Raw genomic sequence first — 14,084 nt, forward strand, 5'->3', positions numbered from 1 at the left:
TTGACCTTCTCTGAAAACCCCAAAATAATATTTTTATGAGGTTTTTTTGTTGATGTCCTTGGGTAAAAGAAAGTTTTTACAGTATATAGCATCCTTAGTACCATTCAGATTTTAAGTAAAAATGTATGTCTGCTCCTATTTATTATCCAAAAGAGTTACCTAATTTACTCTTTAACCTGATTCCTAATAACGAAGAAATTGTTTAGCCCCGCAGCTACTTGATAGAGTTGTTTTGTTTTTTATCTTTCCACATTTATGCAAAAAATAGTCAGATCTTAATGTACGGTTTTAATGGCATCTCTTTGCAGGATCAGCAGAGAAGGAGGTCAAAACGCTCCACCAGCATCAGTAGCACAGCACTGCTCAAGGGTGAAAAACATGAAGAAAATGACCCGAGTGCCCCAAAAGTCGATTCCCAAGAAAATAAAGGATGCTCAGCACAAGTAAACCCAGAGATTGCCTCAAGGACTTTGTCAAGTTCACATGTGAGTTCAGCTTCCGAAAAACTAAGGACCATCTCCAAGGATACGTGTGACTCTTTTATCAAGCTGCTGTCTGAAAGAGGGAGGACCAAGATGGAGGAAAGAAAATCACTGCCAAGCTTTTGTACAGACAGCGGTGAGAAAAGCCTTAAAGTCAGTGCCCTGCACAGACATTCAGGGACTGGAAGGGAGAAGAGAGAAAGGGCGCTCAAGAAAAGTGAGAGCTGGTTATCAGGCCACAGGTAAGAATATATATGTAAGAAAGTGGTACTAAAAAGTTAGAAGAAAATATGATGAAGGACTAAAAGAGATTGAGATTCTGTTTTTGTTGAGGGGAATCAAAGGGAAGAGGTGAAGATACTGGAAGGGAGAAGAGTTTTCAGAGTTAACTTGCTAATTTTGACATCCCCAACCAGTCAGGGCTCCTTTCCTTGTCACTGCAAAGACCCCACAGCTGCTGGTTTCTCTTTGCTGCACGTGAGGAGAGCTGAGGGCTACTAGCTCAAACTCGGAGATGTTTAACAGAAACAAACCCTGAGATGTGTAACAGGAGAGGTTTGCTCCCACCTGCAGAGCTCATCTACATCTTAAGAAACAGTGCTAATTACCAGTGCAGTACTGTGCTCTATTGCTGTTCCAAGTAGCTGGCAATAGATTCCTTCAGAGGACTTGGACTCCACAAGAGCAGAAGAGGGAGCTATTTCCTAAGCAGAGTCCGTTTAAATCGTTCTCAAAGCAAAAGTGGGACAGCCCTGCCAGATGACTTGTAGCCAGCAAAGGGTTTGAATTCATGCTGAGCTTTAGGCTCCTGAAAACTCTCACTGGAATCAGCAGGACTGCTGACACTCCTGAAGTGAAGTGGAAGTTACAGACAGTGGAAGTGAGACTCCAAATGAACACCGTTACAAAGTAAGGTCTGGCTCTTGCAAAGCTTCTGTCCCTTTGGCAAAGTCCTGCACTGTTTCAGAGCTCTTTGAGCATTTTGAGGCATCAACATATGCAGTATAAGGGCATGTATTTATCTTGATCCTCTTCCATTCTCTGTTACTGCTCCCTGACTTCGGTGACAGAAGTGCTAATCTAAATGCTGAAAATCTATTTAGGTTTAAACCTTGCTTGTTCATTTGCAGGCATCTGAAATTCCATTCTTGTTCCCCATAGATAAAGACAGACGAATCCCATTTTTCCTTCCATTTTGCTCTTCTTCTTCATTTCTTTTGGTTCTGTGCAAAATGTGCTGCCGTTGCATACAGGCTGCAGGCATCCCTTGTCTCCTTAGGAAGCAAACAAACTAACCAACCAGCAAAAAGCCCAAAGCGAGATGCTGCCATCCTTCAAAAGTCAAGCTGAATGGGACTGAATGCATGCTTACAAACGGAGCGGGCAGAAATACCTAGCTGCAGAAACACAGATCCCACAGCATTTTGACTCACATGTTTTAAGGAAAGAAATGATGGGCATCAAACTGTGCTTCTTGTTCCATCAAGATTCTTGGCTGCTGCCTGAAGTGTGTGTGGAAGGGGGTGGCAGTGTTGAGAGGCCAGATTTGGGACTTTGTATTTTGATCTTAAACTACTGTCGTGAAATTAGACCTCTGAGTACCAGAATCCGCAGCTTTGTCCTAAATAAGATTTGGAGGATCTTTGGTTTTGGTTCTAATAGATGAAATTTTGCTGTTTTGTCAGTAAGGTGGCATTAAGCATGGAGCTTTCCAAAATGGCAGACCAACACACCAACACAGATATGGAAATGAATAGGCAAAAGAAAAAAAAAAAAAAGAAAAAATCCCTCTTGCTTTTTCCGGTGTTTCCTTTTAGAATAAAATGAAAAAGATGTAGTCAAGTCAATTAGAGACCGATGATACAGATACAGTCTCTGCTTATGTTTTGAACTGCTTTAGCTGGGAGCATCTGCTTTCAAATTCAGATATCTCTAAGGATGGTTTAGAAGATCAGTGTTTAACTGCAGATATTACCTAATTGCTCTTAGCTGGGATAAAATACTGACTTTTTATATGAAAGCACGTGTTACCTTTTCAGATATACTCTGAACTTAATGCTGATCTCTGTGCAGACGTTTTCCCATTACACAGTGAGCGTACCACATGTCTTTAACTGGTGCAAAGACAGATGTGAAGAGCAATTTGTTCATCTTCCTCTTCAGCTGTGTACCTCACAAGATATCTGAATCCCTCCTCATAAAAGGGAGAATAATGTTTGCAAATAACTAAAAGCAAAGGGTCCGTTTTCTTCCTTGTTTTGTAGGGGAGCAGCAGCTTCCGTGCTGTTGGGTTGGTGATATCCCTCTGTGTCATTATTGGATTCTGTTTCATGTCAGTAGGACTCATTCCCTAAAGGCAGTGTGTTGTACAGTTATAGTACTTAGCAATACCTACTAATAGTTAACAGTACTTTAATTAGCAATATGCTGCACAGCTTGCATACAGACCAGTTACAATTGTAATAAATGCCTTTATTTTAGAACTCCTTATTTTTAATTAACCCAGAAGGGAGCAGTATATAGGTGGCAGCAAATCGTCAGGCATCCTTTGCTGTAAGCAAACAGCAGCAAATGTGGTCTCTCAATTCATCCTGCTTTGATTATTGCACTGTTTGCAGAGCTCTTGGTAGGCACTGGGGATTATTACGAGAGCAGTATTTCAATATTAGTTTCAAACTGATTTTCCTCAGGAGTCAGATGTCTCACTTTTCATATTCTGAGGCTTTTGCTTTCAATAGCTTAGGTGTAATGCTTCAGTGGCCACGGTGTGTTTCTGCTTTTCTGTCTGTACTACAAAAATACATGAATTAAATCTGCAGAGGTAATGTTTTGCTTTAACGGAGAAGTAATTAATCAGATTGTGATGCTTGGTCATGCAAGGGCAGAGTTTTATAAACTCATATACAGTATGCAGAAATATTATTTGAAGGTAGAACCTTCTATTGTAAGGACTGAACAAATTGAAAATGATGTTTTGTTTCAGATCCACTTCAGTGAGGAATCTGAAACCCCATCCATCCTTTCAGGTGGTTTTGATGCATTCTCAAAGCAGTATTTCTTACTGCTCCCCAGTTCCTTGAGTCCTTGTTCCTCTCTAAAGTGTGAGCTGTGCACGAGTACAATTTGGATGACCCATCTCTTTTTATTTTTTGACTCTGAGGTTTTCATGGTACTAAAAAAAATATTTTTTAAGAACTCGTAATGTTAATGAACAATCCAAGAATCCAGCTGAAAAATTGCTCTACCCATAGTTATTATTCTGATCTTACCAGTTCCATGGGAATAGATGAGGTTGAAGGAACACATTCAGATAAAAGGCAGCAAAATGGAGTCTTTTCAGCTGCGCAGAATGTTGAATGGCTGTGAGGAATGATTCTCTGCCACCTCAAATATCCTCTGCTTAATGCTGAATCACCTCCAGCAGGGAAATATGTATCACCAAACAGAGCGCACAGAATAAAGAATGAGGATCTATGGTGAAATGGAATTTGTGATCTTTGGGAGCTGTGAAAAAAAAGAATAGCTGTTGAATTTAACACTTGGCCTTGGATTAAAATCGTTCTTTTGCTTTTCCAGGAAAAGCCTGATGAATAATGAGTTCTTTGTGAAGGTTAAATGGTGTCAGAAGATCTTCCCGTGTTTCACAGCTTGAGCAAGCAAAATTGGTCAAAAAGAACTTCATAGCAGTTGAGGAACAATTCTTTTATCTCAACTACAGACATGCTACTCCTGTTGCTCACACGACCTCTGAATCTGAAGTACACTTCTAGTTTTCCATTCTCTTTAGGTGTAGAAATGCAAGGCTTGGTGGCGATGTGGAAACCCTCCCGTTCTCAGCTGAATAGTTTCTAAACTGGTAGATGTGGGCTGGCCAACTGTGTTCCTACTGGGTACTAGTGGCACCACCTTATGCTGAGTGGATGGGCAGGTACTATCAAAGACCTCTGTTTCACTTCTGGAAATTAAGGACTGCGTATCGAGGTGTCTGAACTTCTAGTTGTGGTGTATAAAGCAAACCATTCTCCTTTTCTCAGTGTCAAGGCAAATGGCCTATAAATTAAAATTAGAGAAATGAAAGAAGAAAAGAAAGTGTAAACTTTGAATCAAAGACTCAGGATGAAAAAAGCAATTAGCAGTCTGGACATGAAGTTAAGGACATGTAGTTAATTTAATAAAATCATGGTAGAATGGTAGAATGGCTGAGGTTAGAGGAGACCTTAAAGATCATCGAGCTCCAAGCCCCTTGCTGTGGGCTGGGTTGCAAACCATTAGATTTGGCTGCCCTCACTTCATAGAACAAAGAGGGAATGGCTGTCAGAAAGGCAAATAAATGAAAATACCTTATCCATAGGTCCTGTTGTCCAAAACAAGAGATTTATAAAGCACTTTCAGGAGTGAGGAAGACAATTGATTCTCCACTCAGCCTTTGTTTGTGAGCGGTCCCCTTCGTTACCCAATTCTTCTAATTGCTTCTGCTCTACTCTCCATCGCCTTGCCCCCAGGCTTGGCTACAAACCGAATGTGAGCTAGTGGTTTCCTTCCCAAAGTCTGCCAGTGCAGATGGATATTTCTGACAGTAGGGACTTTTTATTACTGTGTGGCTTGGCCTCAAGATGCCTTTTCCAAACAAAACCTAAGGAACTCAGATGCACTTCGTTTCCACCACCAAGAGATCAAGTACCTGTGAGTCCAGAGCCAGAATTTCTCTTCCTGCAGTGGTCTCTCAACTAACTTTGCTTTAGGTGGCAGTGTTCAGTGGTTCCCAAAATATCACTCATTGTTTAGTAAAAAAACCCTTTTCTAGCAGTGCTCTGCATACTAACACAAATAGAGTAGGGTTAGTGAATTGCCATAGATACCACGTTCTTTAGTGGAACATTACTCATATTTCATAGAACCGTACAAACTACAGATGGAAAAGACCTTTCAAGGTCATTTGCTTCTATGACAGATTATTCATTGCTATATATAAAATTTGATGTAATACTTTCTTCCAAGACTTCGTCTAGTCCACTCTTAAATGGCTCAAGTGACACCTCTCCTCTGAGAATACATTTCAGTGTCTAGTAGCCTTAATCTAGGGAATTTTTCCTTTATATTCCTCCAGGATTTGTTTTCCGTCCTGTTATCCAAATTGAAGTTGCTTTTCTGCTGATGTTTCTGCTACAGATATTCACCACTGTTAAAGTACTAAATACCATTTGTTCTCTTTTCAGACTTTTTTTTTTTTGGTCTAAACCTGCTATTGTCTGCTTGCATTTTTATCTCTTCTGCTCTGAATTTTTTGCCGTTGTTTTTCTGTGAGGATTTAGGATTTAGCACTGGTGTAGCCTGCTTTTAGCAGAGAGGTTGGACTAAGTGAGCTCTGCAAGTGCCTTCTCAGCTATGCGTCATGACAGAAACAGGAGAGCCAGAGCAGCCACCTTCTTCTAAATAGATAAACAATACTAACCAGTATTTCAGTTTTATTTGAATTTTTAAAATTAAATTGAATTTCCAACTCAAGAAATCTAGTTCCAGCAAAGTTGTTTACTGCTCATTCTTTACCCAATAGTTGTGACTGGCTCCAGTCTTTTCTGCTGGCTTTTTTCTGCTCCCCAGCATAGACTTCCAGGTCAGGAGACAGAGTACCCTGAGGATACCTGGTCTGACTGTTAAAGGCAGGTGTAAAGAAGGCACTGTGAACCTCAGTCTTTTCCTTATTCTCTGTGGTCGTGGTTCTCTGCCTTGTCCTGTAAAGGATAGAGATTCTCCTTGGACATCCTCTTACTTTTAACGTGTAGACTGCCTCCCAGGGGACTCTTTCTATCAGCGTCCTGAACAGGTCAAAATTTTGGTGTAAAAATAGCTTTTCTGGGCATAATTAATAGTTTTAATTCTGTTCTGTTTACCCAGTGAGCTGTAATGCTTCACTGCTTCTCATAGAATTGGAGCACTGGATGAGATTACTTCGTCTAAAATGGCATCTGGCATTTTGTTAAGTAATTGAGTTTTGGTCCTATGAGATTCCTAAAAGTGCTCATCACCTTGAGAGCCAGTTCTGTGAAATGAGGACTGAGTTCAAGTCACCATGTTTTTATAAGCAAGAGGAGTCATAAAATACCAATTGATTTGGTGTGGCATTTCATGTATTACCAGCATGCTTGCGGACATGTGACGTGTATGAGCAATGTCTGAGGAATTAATTTCTCCACTAGAAGAGGAAGAGGATGTAATGGGCAGTGGTGACACTTCTAGGAAATGCAGGCTTAGTCAGAATGCAGTATTTCAGATAAAAGAATGGGAAGGAATGCAAAGCTGGAGCAATCCAATAGCAAATCGCCTTTGCATGTTTCCTTCCATTTTGTCTGCGATCTGTGCATAGCACTGGGCATTGCCTTAAGCCACACGAAGAAGGACATGGCGTCATCCCAAGCCTTTGTCAATACTTTGGTATTGCTGTGTAGCCAGGAAGCACAGTGAGAACAGCGTGGTTGGCACCTTCAACGAGAGATGAAGCACAGCCCTCATTGCAATGTGCTCTGCCACCAGTGGGCAATGTCTGATCCTTGCAAATGGCAATCAGGAGAACCACTGTAAAAAAAAAAAATGGGGTCGTATTTAGGGGCGGTGGGTTTAATTAGCCCGTGTACAAAGATGGAGACAGAGAGACTGCATTTGTCAAACCATTCAGTAGTGAAAACCTTCAAGAATCTGGAGTTGCATAATACTTCTTATAACATAATGCTTGGACAGGAAAAAAGAGCCTAAAATAAAAGTAATGAACTATTGTGATTCTTGTTTTGTGCCAATGGATTTATGGCATCAGAGCCTCCGACACAACATCTGTGTGTACTGCCATTTGCCCTTTTAGTATTTTTCCAGCACTCCATGGGAAGAGGCTCTGTGCAATTACTGGAAATGGCAAATGGCTTCTGTATCATTTTTTTGTTTGTTTGTTTTATTTAGTTTTTGGAAAGGACGTCAAATTGGAAGTGTCCGGCCTGTGCCTAAAATGCATTCAGTCATTGAGAAGTTGCCTGGCTCATATGTACATACCAGGGCTTTAGATCTTCTCGGATTTAAACCAAGAGCAAACAGCATGCATCCCCTTTTAATGGGCAGAACATCATGCTACTGGAAGAAGCACAAGAAATTTCCTCCTCCTTAAAAAAAACACCATTGATTGCAAGAAGCAGAAGGAATTTGTTTTCACCTCTGCATTACTTCCCTAAGATTGCTGTAATAGGACAGTGCACGCGTTTGCCAGTAGGCTGTTCTCTATGTTTGAGCTTTCATAGTAAAAGGTGAAGCCCACCCTCCAGTGTAAGCTGTTGTCTTCTTCCACTTGACATCAGCTTTCAGGAAGAGAATTTATTTTGCTGAAGTCTGTCAGTTTACTCTTAAAAATGGAAGGTTTCTAACAGGAAATGGAAGGCCAAGAACTTTCCACATCTTTAAAAATAAATGGCCTGAAAGTTGAAGGCCAAAACCAAAAGGAATGTATACTTCATAGGGCAAACAAAATGGGAGGTGGTACTCACCTCCAGTGGTGTGAATTAATTGAGTGTTGAGCACTGGGAACCCACCTCCGTGCTTTGTGTTGTATCTCTTTGCTGATGTCTTGGATCATCTGTATCTAAAGGAGTTTTAGTCCTCTTGTTTTACTGATAAGTGTTTATTTTGCTGGTGTTTGAACTGGGGGTTGTAATGATCAGTTAAAATGTGGTGTTGTGTGCCTTTATAATGCTGTGTGGGGGTGCCATGCCAAGAAATCTCTGATGGGTGTGTGAATGGTCAAGCTGCACTTTCATTATCCTACTTTCTCTATACTTTTGTTGAAATATAGTGCACAAGACAGTATAACTGTGACTTCCAGGCATTCTTCTGGCCCTGTAAATTGTCATGCAGAAAAGGCACGTGTCCAGGAGAAAAAACTGTTTTCATCGAGCGGTGAAAATAAGTTTTCCCAACACAGTAGCCTTAAAGCTACTGGTGATCAATGTTTTTATTTTAAGCCAGTTTGTTTCTTTACCTACACATACAGTAATGTAAATAGGAAACAGTGGAATGCACATGGGTTATTGTGAAGATAACTGCTTTTTCTGCATGTTCAGCTCTTCTATGTAAATTGTTTTCTACAATACCCGAAAATCAGATAGGAATGTTCAAATATTTAGAGAAAGTACTGTATAGGATGTTTATAATGAAACATATTTTCTTCCTGTCCCATTTTTCTGCCATGGCAGACGACTTCCCCCTTCCTAAGCATTCTAACTGTATGGTTTTACACGCACAATAAATTTTATTGGAGCTGTAACCATCTGCTGAAATGGAAATTGCAATAAATGTCCCGACAGTGTTTTGAGAAACCTTAGGGAGAGAACTTCTGAATAACCTCCATCTGCAAAAATACCCCACTTAACCAGAAAACACCCGACATCAATCTTTGATGTCAGCGCTTTCCTCAGCCTGATAGGAATTTCCTTCTGCCTTGAGAAATCAAAGCACTTTGCATTCAGGGCACGGTTCTTCCAGGAACGGGTGTATAACCAACGTCTTTTATGCTCACCAGAAAGCAGTAGTGTTACCAAAAATGGCCCTTGTGCCATAGCCAGCTTTATTTTCATTTACACATTTTTTGGATGAAATGCTACTGAGAAGTACTTGGGACAAAAATTAATCAAGAACGCTAACTTAATGTCAGCAATTCTATATATGCTTAAACATATGCATATAGTGCCATTTGGGATTCTGAGGTACCCAAGACATCTGATGATGCTAGCAGAAAACCCAAGTCCTGCTGAAGCAGCGGTTGAGGCCAGGTAGGACGAGGTACCTAAGGGACCTTATGTAAATCCAGATGCCTGAATTCCTACTTGTTGGCACATACACCCAGTTGTCTGAAAGGCTTTTGAAGCTCTTGGCTTGAGTCTCCTGAGTGCTGACTCGGCCATGAATCAATTATCATGGGAATGTTGACACCAACTATGTAGGCAACTAAGCTTAGGTTTCTTAACCTGCAAATTGAATCCTGTACCCTTTGTCATGCTGTGACAATCACTCTGATCTAAACACTGCACCTAATGAGTATTTCAAGCACCTAATGAGTATTGACATGATCTCCTCCTATTAATTGTTTCATGTGCCAGGGTTTAAGTTTGGAGAAAGATGTGTAAGTTGCTTATGACTCTTTTGAACTGTGACAGGATAATTATAGCAACACCTAGGCTGATTTGCTTCAGCTAGTGCTGTGAAAATCATCCTCTCAAGTTAATCAGCCTCAATTTTTTCCATGCATGAAGTGGGAAATCTGAGCTTTAAGGAGCTTAGTACACTGATAGAGACCATCAAAATGACAGAGAGCTGAGGGACGTGTATGTAAGGATATGTAGGAGAAGCAAGAGCACTAAAAGGTAGATCCTGTCCTTGTATTTGTGATTGCCAGACAACATCAGCATTTGTTTTCAACACCTATGTCCACACTGACTAAATTCATATTTAAATCCGGAGCTTTCTATATAGGAAAGTGTAGTAAAATATAAATGGAGACTAATAACTTTTCTGATAACTCATTGACTTCCTCGATCGTAATGTTGATGTAGTGGGAATGGTGTTCCTGATGGAAAAGAATAATTAACCACACCTTTCTTGGCCTCCATCTGTACTGAAATTCTGTACTTAAATCTGTGCTGCTAATTGAAACAGATCCAGGTACAGTTCTCTGGCTTTGACTCTTGCTGTATCCTGGTTGTGTTTGTATTATGTAGCATTTGACTTTAGATCTCTTCCAGGTCTCCTATTGTGGCTGTGAAATATAATTTTGTTTCCTGTTTGTGAGCAGGTTTGTTAAGCTGGAGAGAATTGGCTCTGAAATAATGTCAATTTGTTGATGCACCCTCAGGAGGAGTGCTTTCGTAAAATGAAAATAAAGGGCAGTATGGCATGGTGGGAAGTTTGAGCACGTGAAGCCTCCTGGGGTGGTTTTGGTAGAGCGAAGAAGGAGCCAGTCCTGCTGCAAAATGGCAGCATGCCATTCTGTGAGCTCTCTTTGGGCACTGCTTGGGAGAATCTTGGATGGTGTGGGTCAGACCCATGTTAGGAAACATGGAAACTAGAAACAGTGTGGATTAGTGGTGGTGTGTGCTAAATCCTGTCTCCTTCCAGACCTGGTCAATAGCTGTAAATGATAGTGCTGTATTCTTCAGCATTAATAGCTCTGTTTTGAAAACCAGATCCAAATGGGTTGACCTCGGAGGAAACACATTATTCTCTAGGAAACAAGAGACAATAGTTTGCAAACTCAGACGAAACAAGAATGTGGATTCTGTTTGAGTCTAAGTGCAGTTCAGTGGCATCAGTACTTGGCTGAAAAACAGTTTATTTGCAAATTTAGTGTCATTGATACTCCTCTGGCCAGGAGAGATGAAAATAACAGCAAGTGACAGAAAGAAGTCTGAGTTGGAATCCATTATTAGCAAAAAGTACTGTTTGTTCAGTGGGAATTCACTACAAATAGCACTGCACGTATTTGCTCTCGGTTCTCTTATCTATGCTTACCTGTTGGGCATCTGATTTATTTTTACCTTGAATCCTTAGTAATGTGGTGGTTTTTATTTGTATTCTATATTTTCTTAATTGTGGATGTGCACATTTCATCCTTTGTAAAGTGTATATACACAGAGAGAAAGGTGTTTCTATTATTTCAATATCAAAGACTGTCAATGTACCAAAAAGATTTTAAACTGGAAGAATCTTGAGTGTAATGTGTGTGTGTGTTCTGTTTTCATTCATTTTTCACATACTGAAAAAGGAAATTAAGTTAATGGAAAGTATGTGATATGACAGCAGTTGTTGCTATAATAATATCACGCACACAAAGGATGTTGCTGAGGAAATTATCCCATACTATTTCTGAAAGGTCTGTCAGTGCAATACCATTTTTTCCAAAGCAAAGGCCAGTGGTACAGCGCTGCTAATGTGAAAAAAAAAAAAAAATCATCTTTTTACAACGGTTATTTGAAACTTTTCCTGAGTTCTGAATTCATTTTGGTTTGAATTCTGCAGGAAGAGGAAACCCATCTCACCTCTCAAAATATAACTTTCTATTTAACTTCTGTTTTCACGGCCAAGCTTAACTGCTTAGCCCCTTCAGTATTTCTGTTTGTGAAGTTTTAACTTGTCATTTATGTAACAGAGAAATTACAAGAGCATGTAGTAGAATCATAGAATTGTAGAATCACCAAGTTTGGAAAAGACCTCTGAGATCATCTGCCCAACCGTCCACCTACCACCAAGATTCCCACTAAACCACGTCCCTTTTGAGCAACTGTTACCTATGAGTGGATGAAAAATTACCCTGGTAGAGGCATATAATCTAACACTGATTCTCACTTACGTGTTTTGGATATTTAAAGTAGTTTAATAGCCAGTTTCAATCTCATCCCGGTCCCCATCATTTTAACTTATGTCATAACCTTTTGAACTCAGGTAGTCCCATGTACTTGAATGCCCTCACAAAATTCAGGGCTGTACGTATCTGCCTCTGTTGGTGAGCAGGCAAGGTCTGACCTCTACTGAAATCATACGGATGAAATTAAGTCAGCGTTGAAGTAGGACTGAAATCCTCAATCATTTGCATTGTGCTGCTCTTTGCAGACTGCCTTGCCAGATGAACTCCTCAAGTTCAGCTCTTTTCCAGTTAAAAAGTTTTTGTTCTAACACTGTTTATTTGGACACAAATGTTGATAAACCTGAGCTCTTCTATACGGAATGCATTAAAACCTAAGATAAAAGACATTAAATAATTTTATTTTTTATTTTTGCCTGATTTTACCACTTTTTTTTTTCCTCATTTATTCAAGAAACATTTCTCATTAAAGCAGGCGTTACACTTATTTGTTTTCTGATGATTTTAATGTAGGAAGTCTCCAACATCCACTTGGAATAAAGAAGACCAGATGAAAGATACCCTAGAATTAGGTAAGTTTGTTCAAAGCCAGTTTGGCTTTCACCAACATATTCTTTAGAGAAACTGTGATCAAAGATGTTTGAATCTTTTCTTTGGCGACGCTTAGTTGATTTAGAGTAATTGCATTTGCCATTCTCTGGTGAGAAATTATTAAGAAATAATCAAATAAAGGATGGCTTATCATAGAGTTATAAAGTGATTTGGGCTGGAAGGGACCTTAGAGAACATCTTGTTTCAACCTCACTACTATGGGCAAGGACACCTCCCACCAGACAAAGTTGGTCAAAGCCCCATTCAGCCTGGCCTTATTTATTTTCTGACTAAGTCTATAATTTCCCCTACTGGTGGGAGCAGACATAACTTTTTTTTCCTCCAACTCATTATATGTTCTTTCTTTACTTTCAGTTGATGTTGAAGATGAAGAAACAACTGGAGAAGTCAGTAGGAACCTGAATCTTTCAGCAATGCATATGCTTCAAGAAGCATCAAAGGCAATTGATATTTCCCTTGCAAAAGTAAGGCTATGATGGTATATAGAATTGGAAGTGTGAAATTGTCATTTCTGTTCAGTCAGAGGAGCAATGGATTGTTCTGTGTTGTGTGGTTGTTTGTGGTTTAACTCTTGCTGTACATGCTCTTGAATATTGTCCTTATTTGGGATTCATGTGTAAAGGTAATATAGGGACACCCAAACAGAATTCAGAAAAATACCAGAAGAGCATGTGGGAAATTATCAGCCCCTTGAACCACGGATCAGGGCTTTAAGTGAAGAAGCACATATTATTTTATTAATAGCTCTTATCAGATTTGCATGTGCTTGTCTACCTGTCCTCATATTGACTGATTCACCACTGCATCTCCTTTGCTCACCTTCCTTGCTTTGAGCAGAGATGTAAATATTAAATGCTTTTAATTTTTACTTCCAATTCAGAACAAAAACAAACAAACAAAAAAATCATTAAAAAAGCCACAGGGAAAAGATAATGAGGATTTCTTCCAACTTAATTCTCTATCAAAGACATATCAAAGCGATGGTGCAAACCCTAAGCAGTCAGTCCTTATTTGCTCAGCCTTACTTCAGACTGAAAGCAATTCTTCAGCTTAGCTATTCCTTAGTAGCAGAGTCTGCAGTCACTCAGGGCCAAGATCTGAATTTGAATTTTGCCAGCAGACATAGGTAAATTTCTGAACAACGTTTGTCTTATTCCAGCAACTTTGACAAGCAAAATAGGCTTCTGCCTTTTCTGTGTGCTGTGTCCAGCAGGGTCCTCTTCTCACCTTTGTCAGCTATGAGTAGCCATCGCCCTTTTGCTGTAGCTTTGAGGCACTGTTCTGTAATGCTTCCATGGGAAACTGCTCCAGCCAATCTGCCTAGACAGTTTCCTAGTGCTGAGCAATACACAGCATTATGAGCTGAAGTAATATTGCAGGAAAAGGAAAAAATTGTTCCGTTTCATTTGGGTGTTGCTATTTACAGTAAGTATAAAAGAGAAAAGGGTGGCTATAGTGAGTTAGTCATTACCCTGCCACACTCCGCCTTTCTTTCTTCAAATGACTGCTAGAAAACATTAGTGTATGTATATATTTGCTATTTATTTTTAAAATCATACATCTTTTCTCCTTCTTCTTCTTTTTTTTTTTTAATAGGAATT

General features: G+C 39.7%; 1 protein-coding gene across 1 annotated transcript in view; it reads left to right on the forward strand.

The window, feature by feature from the left end:
- Window positions 1-14,084, forward strand: part of MINDY4 (MINDY lysine 48 deubiquitinase 4) — a 64,902-nt gene that overhangs the window by 7,440 nt on the left and 43,378 nt on the right. Inside the window, exons 5-7 of the mRNA XM_010712224.3 lie at window positions 309-724; window positions 12,385-12,443; window positions 12,838-12,947. Of these exons, the coding sequence (XP_010710526.1) occupies window positions 309-724; window positions 12,385-12,443; window positions 12,838-12,947 (585 nt within the window). The remainder of the gene's footprint in view (window positions 1-308; window positions 725-12,384; window positions 12,444-12,837; window positions 12,948-14,084) is intronic.

Source organism: Meleagris gallopavo, chromosome 6, assembly GCF_000146605.3.
Source record: "Meleagris gallopavo isolate NT-WF06-2002-E0010 breed Aviagen turkey brand Nicholas breeding stock chromosome 6, Turkey_5.1, whole genome shotgun sequence".
Taxonomy (NCBI): Eukaryota; Metazoa; Chordata; class Aves; order Galliformes; family Phasianidae; genus Meleagris; species Meleagris gallopavo.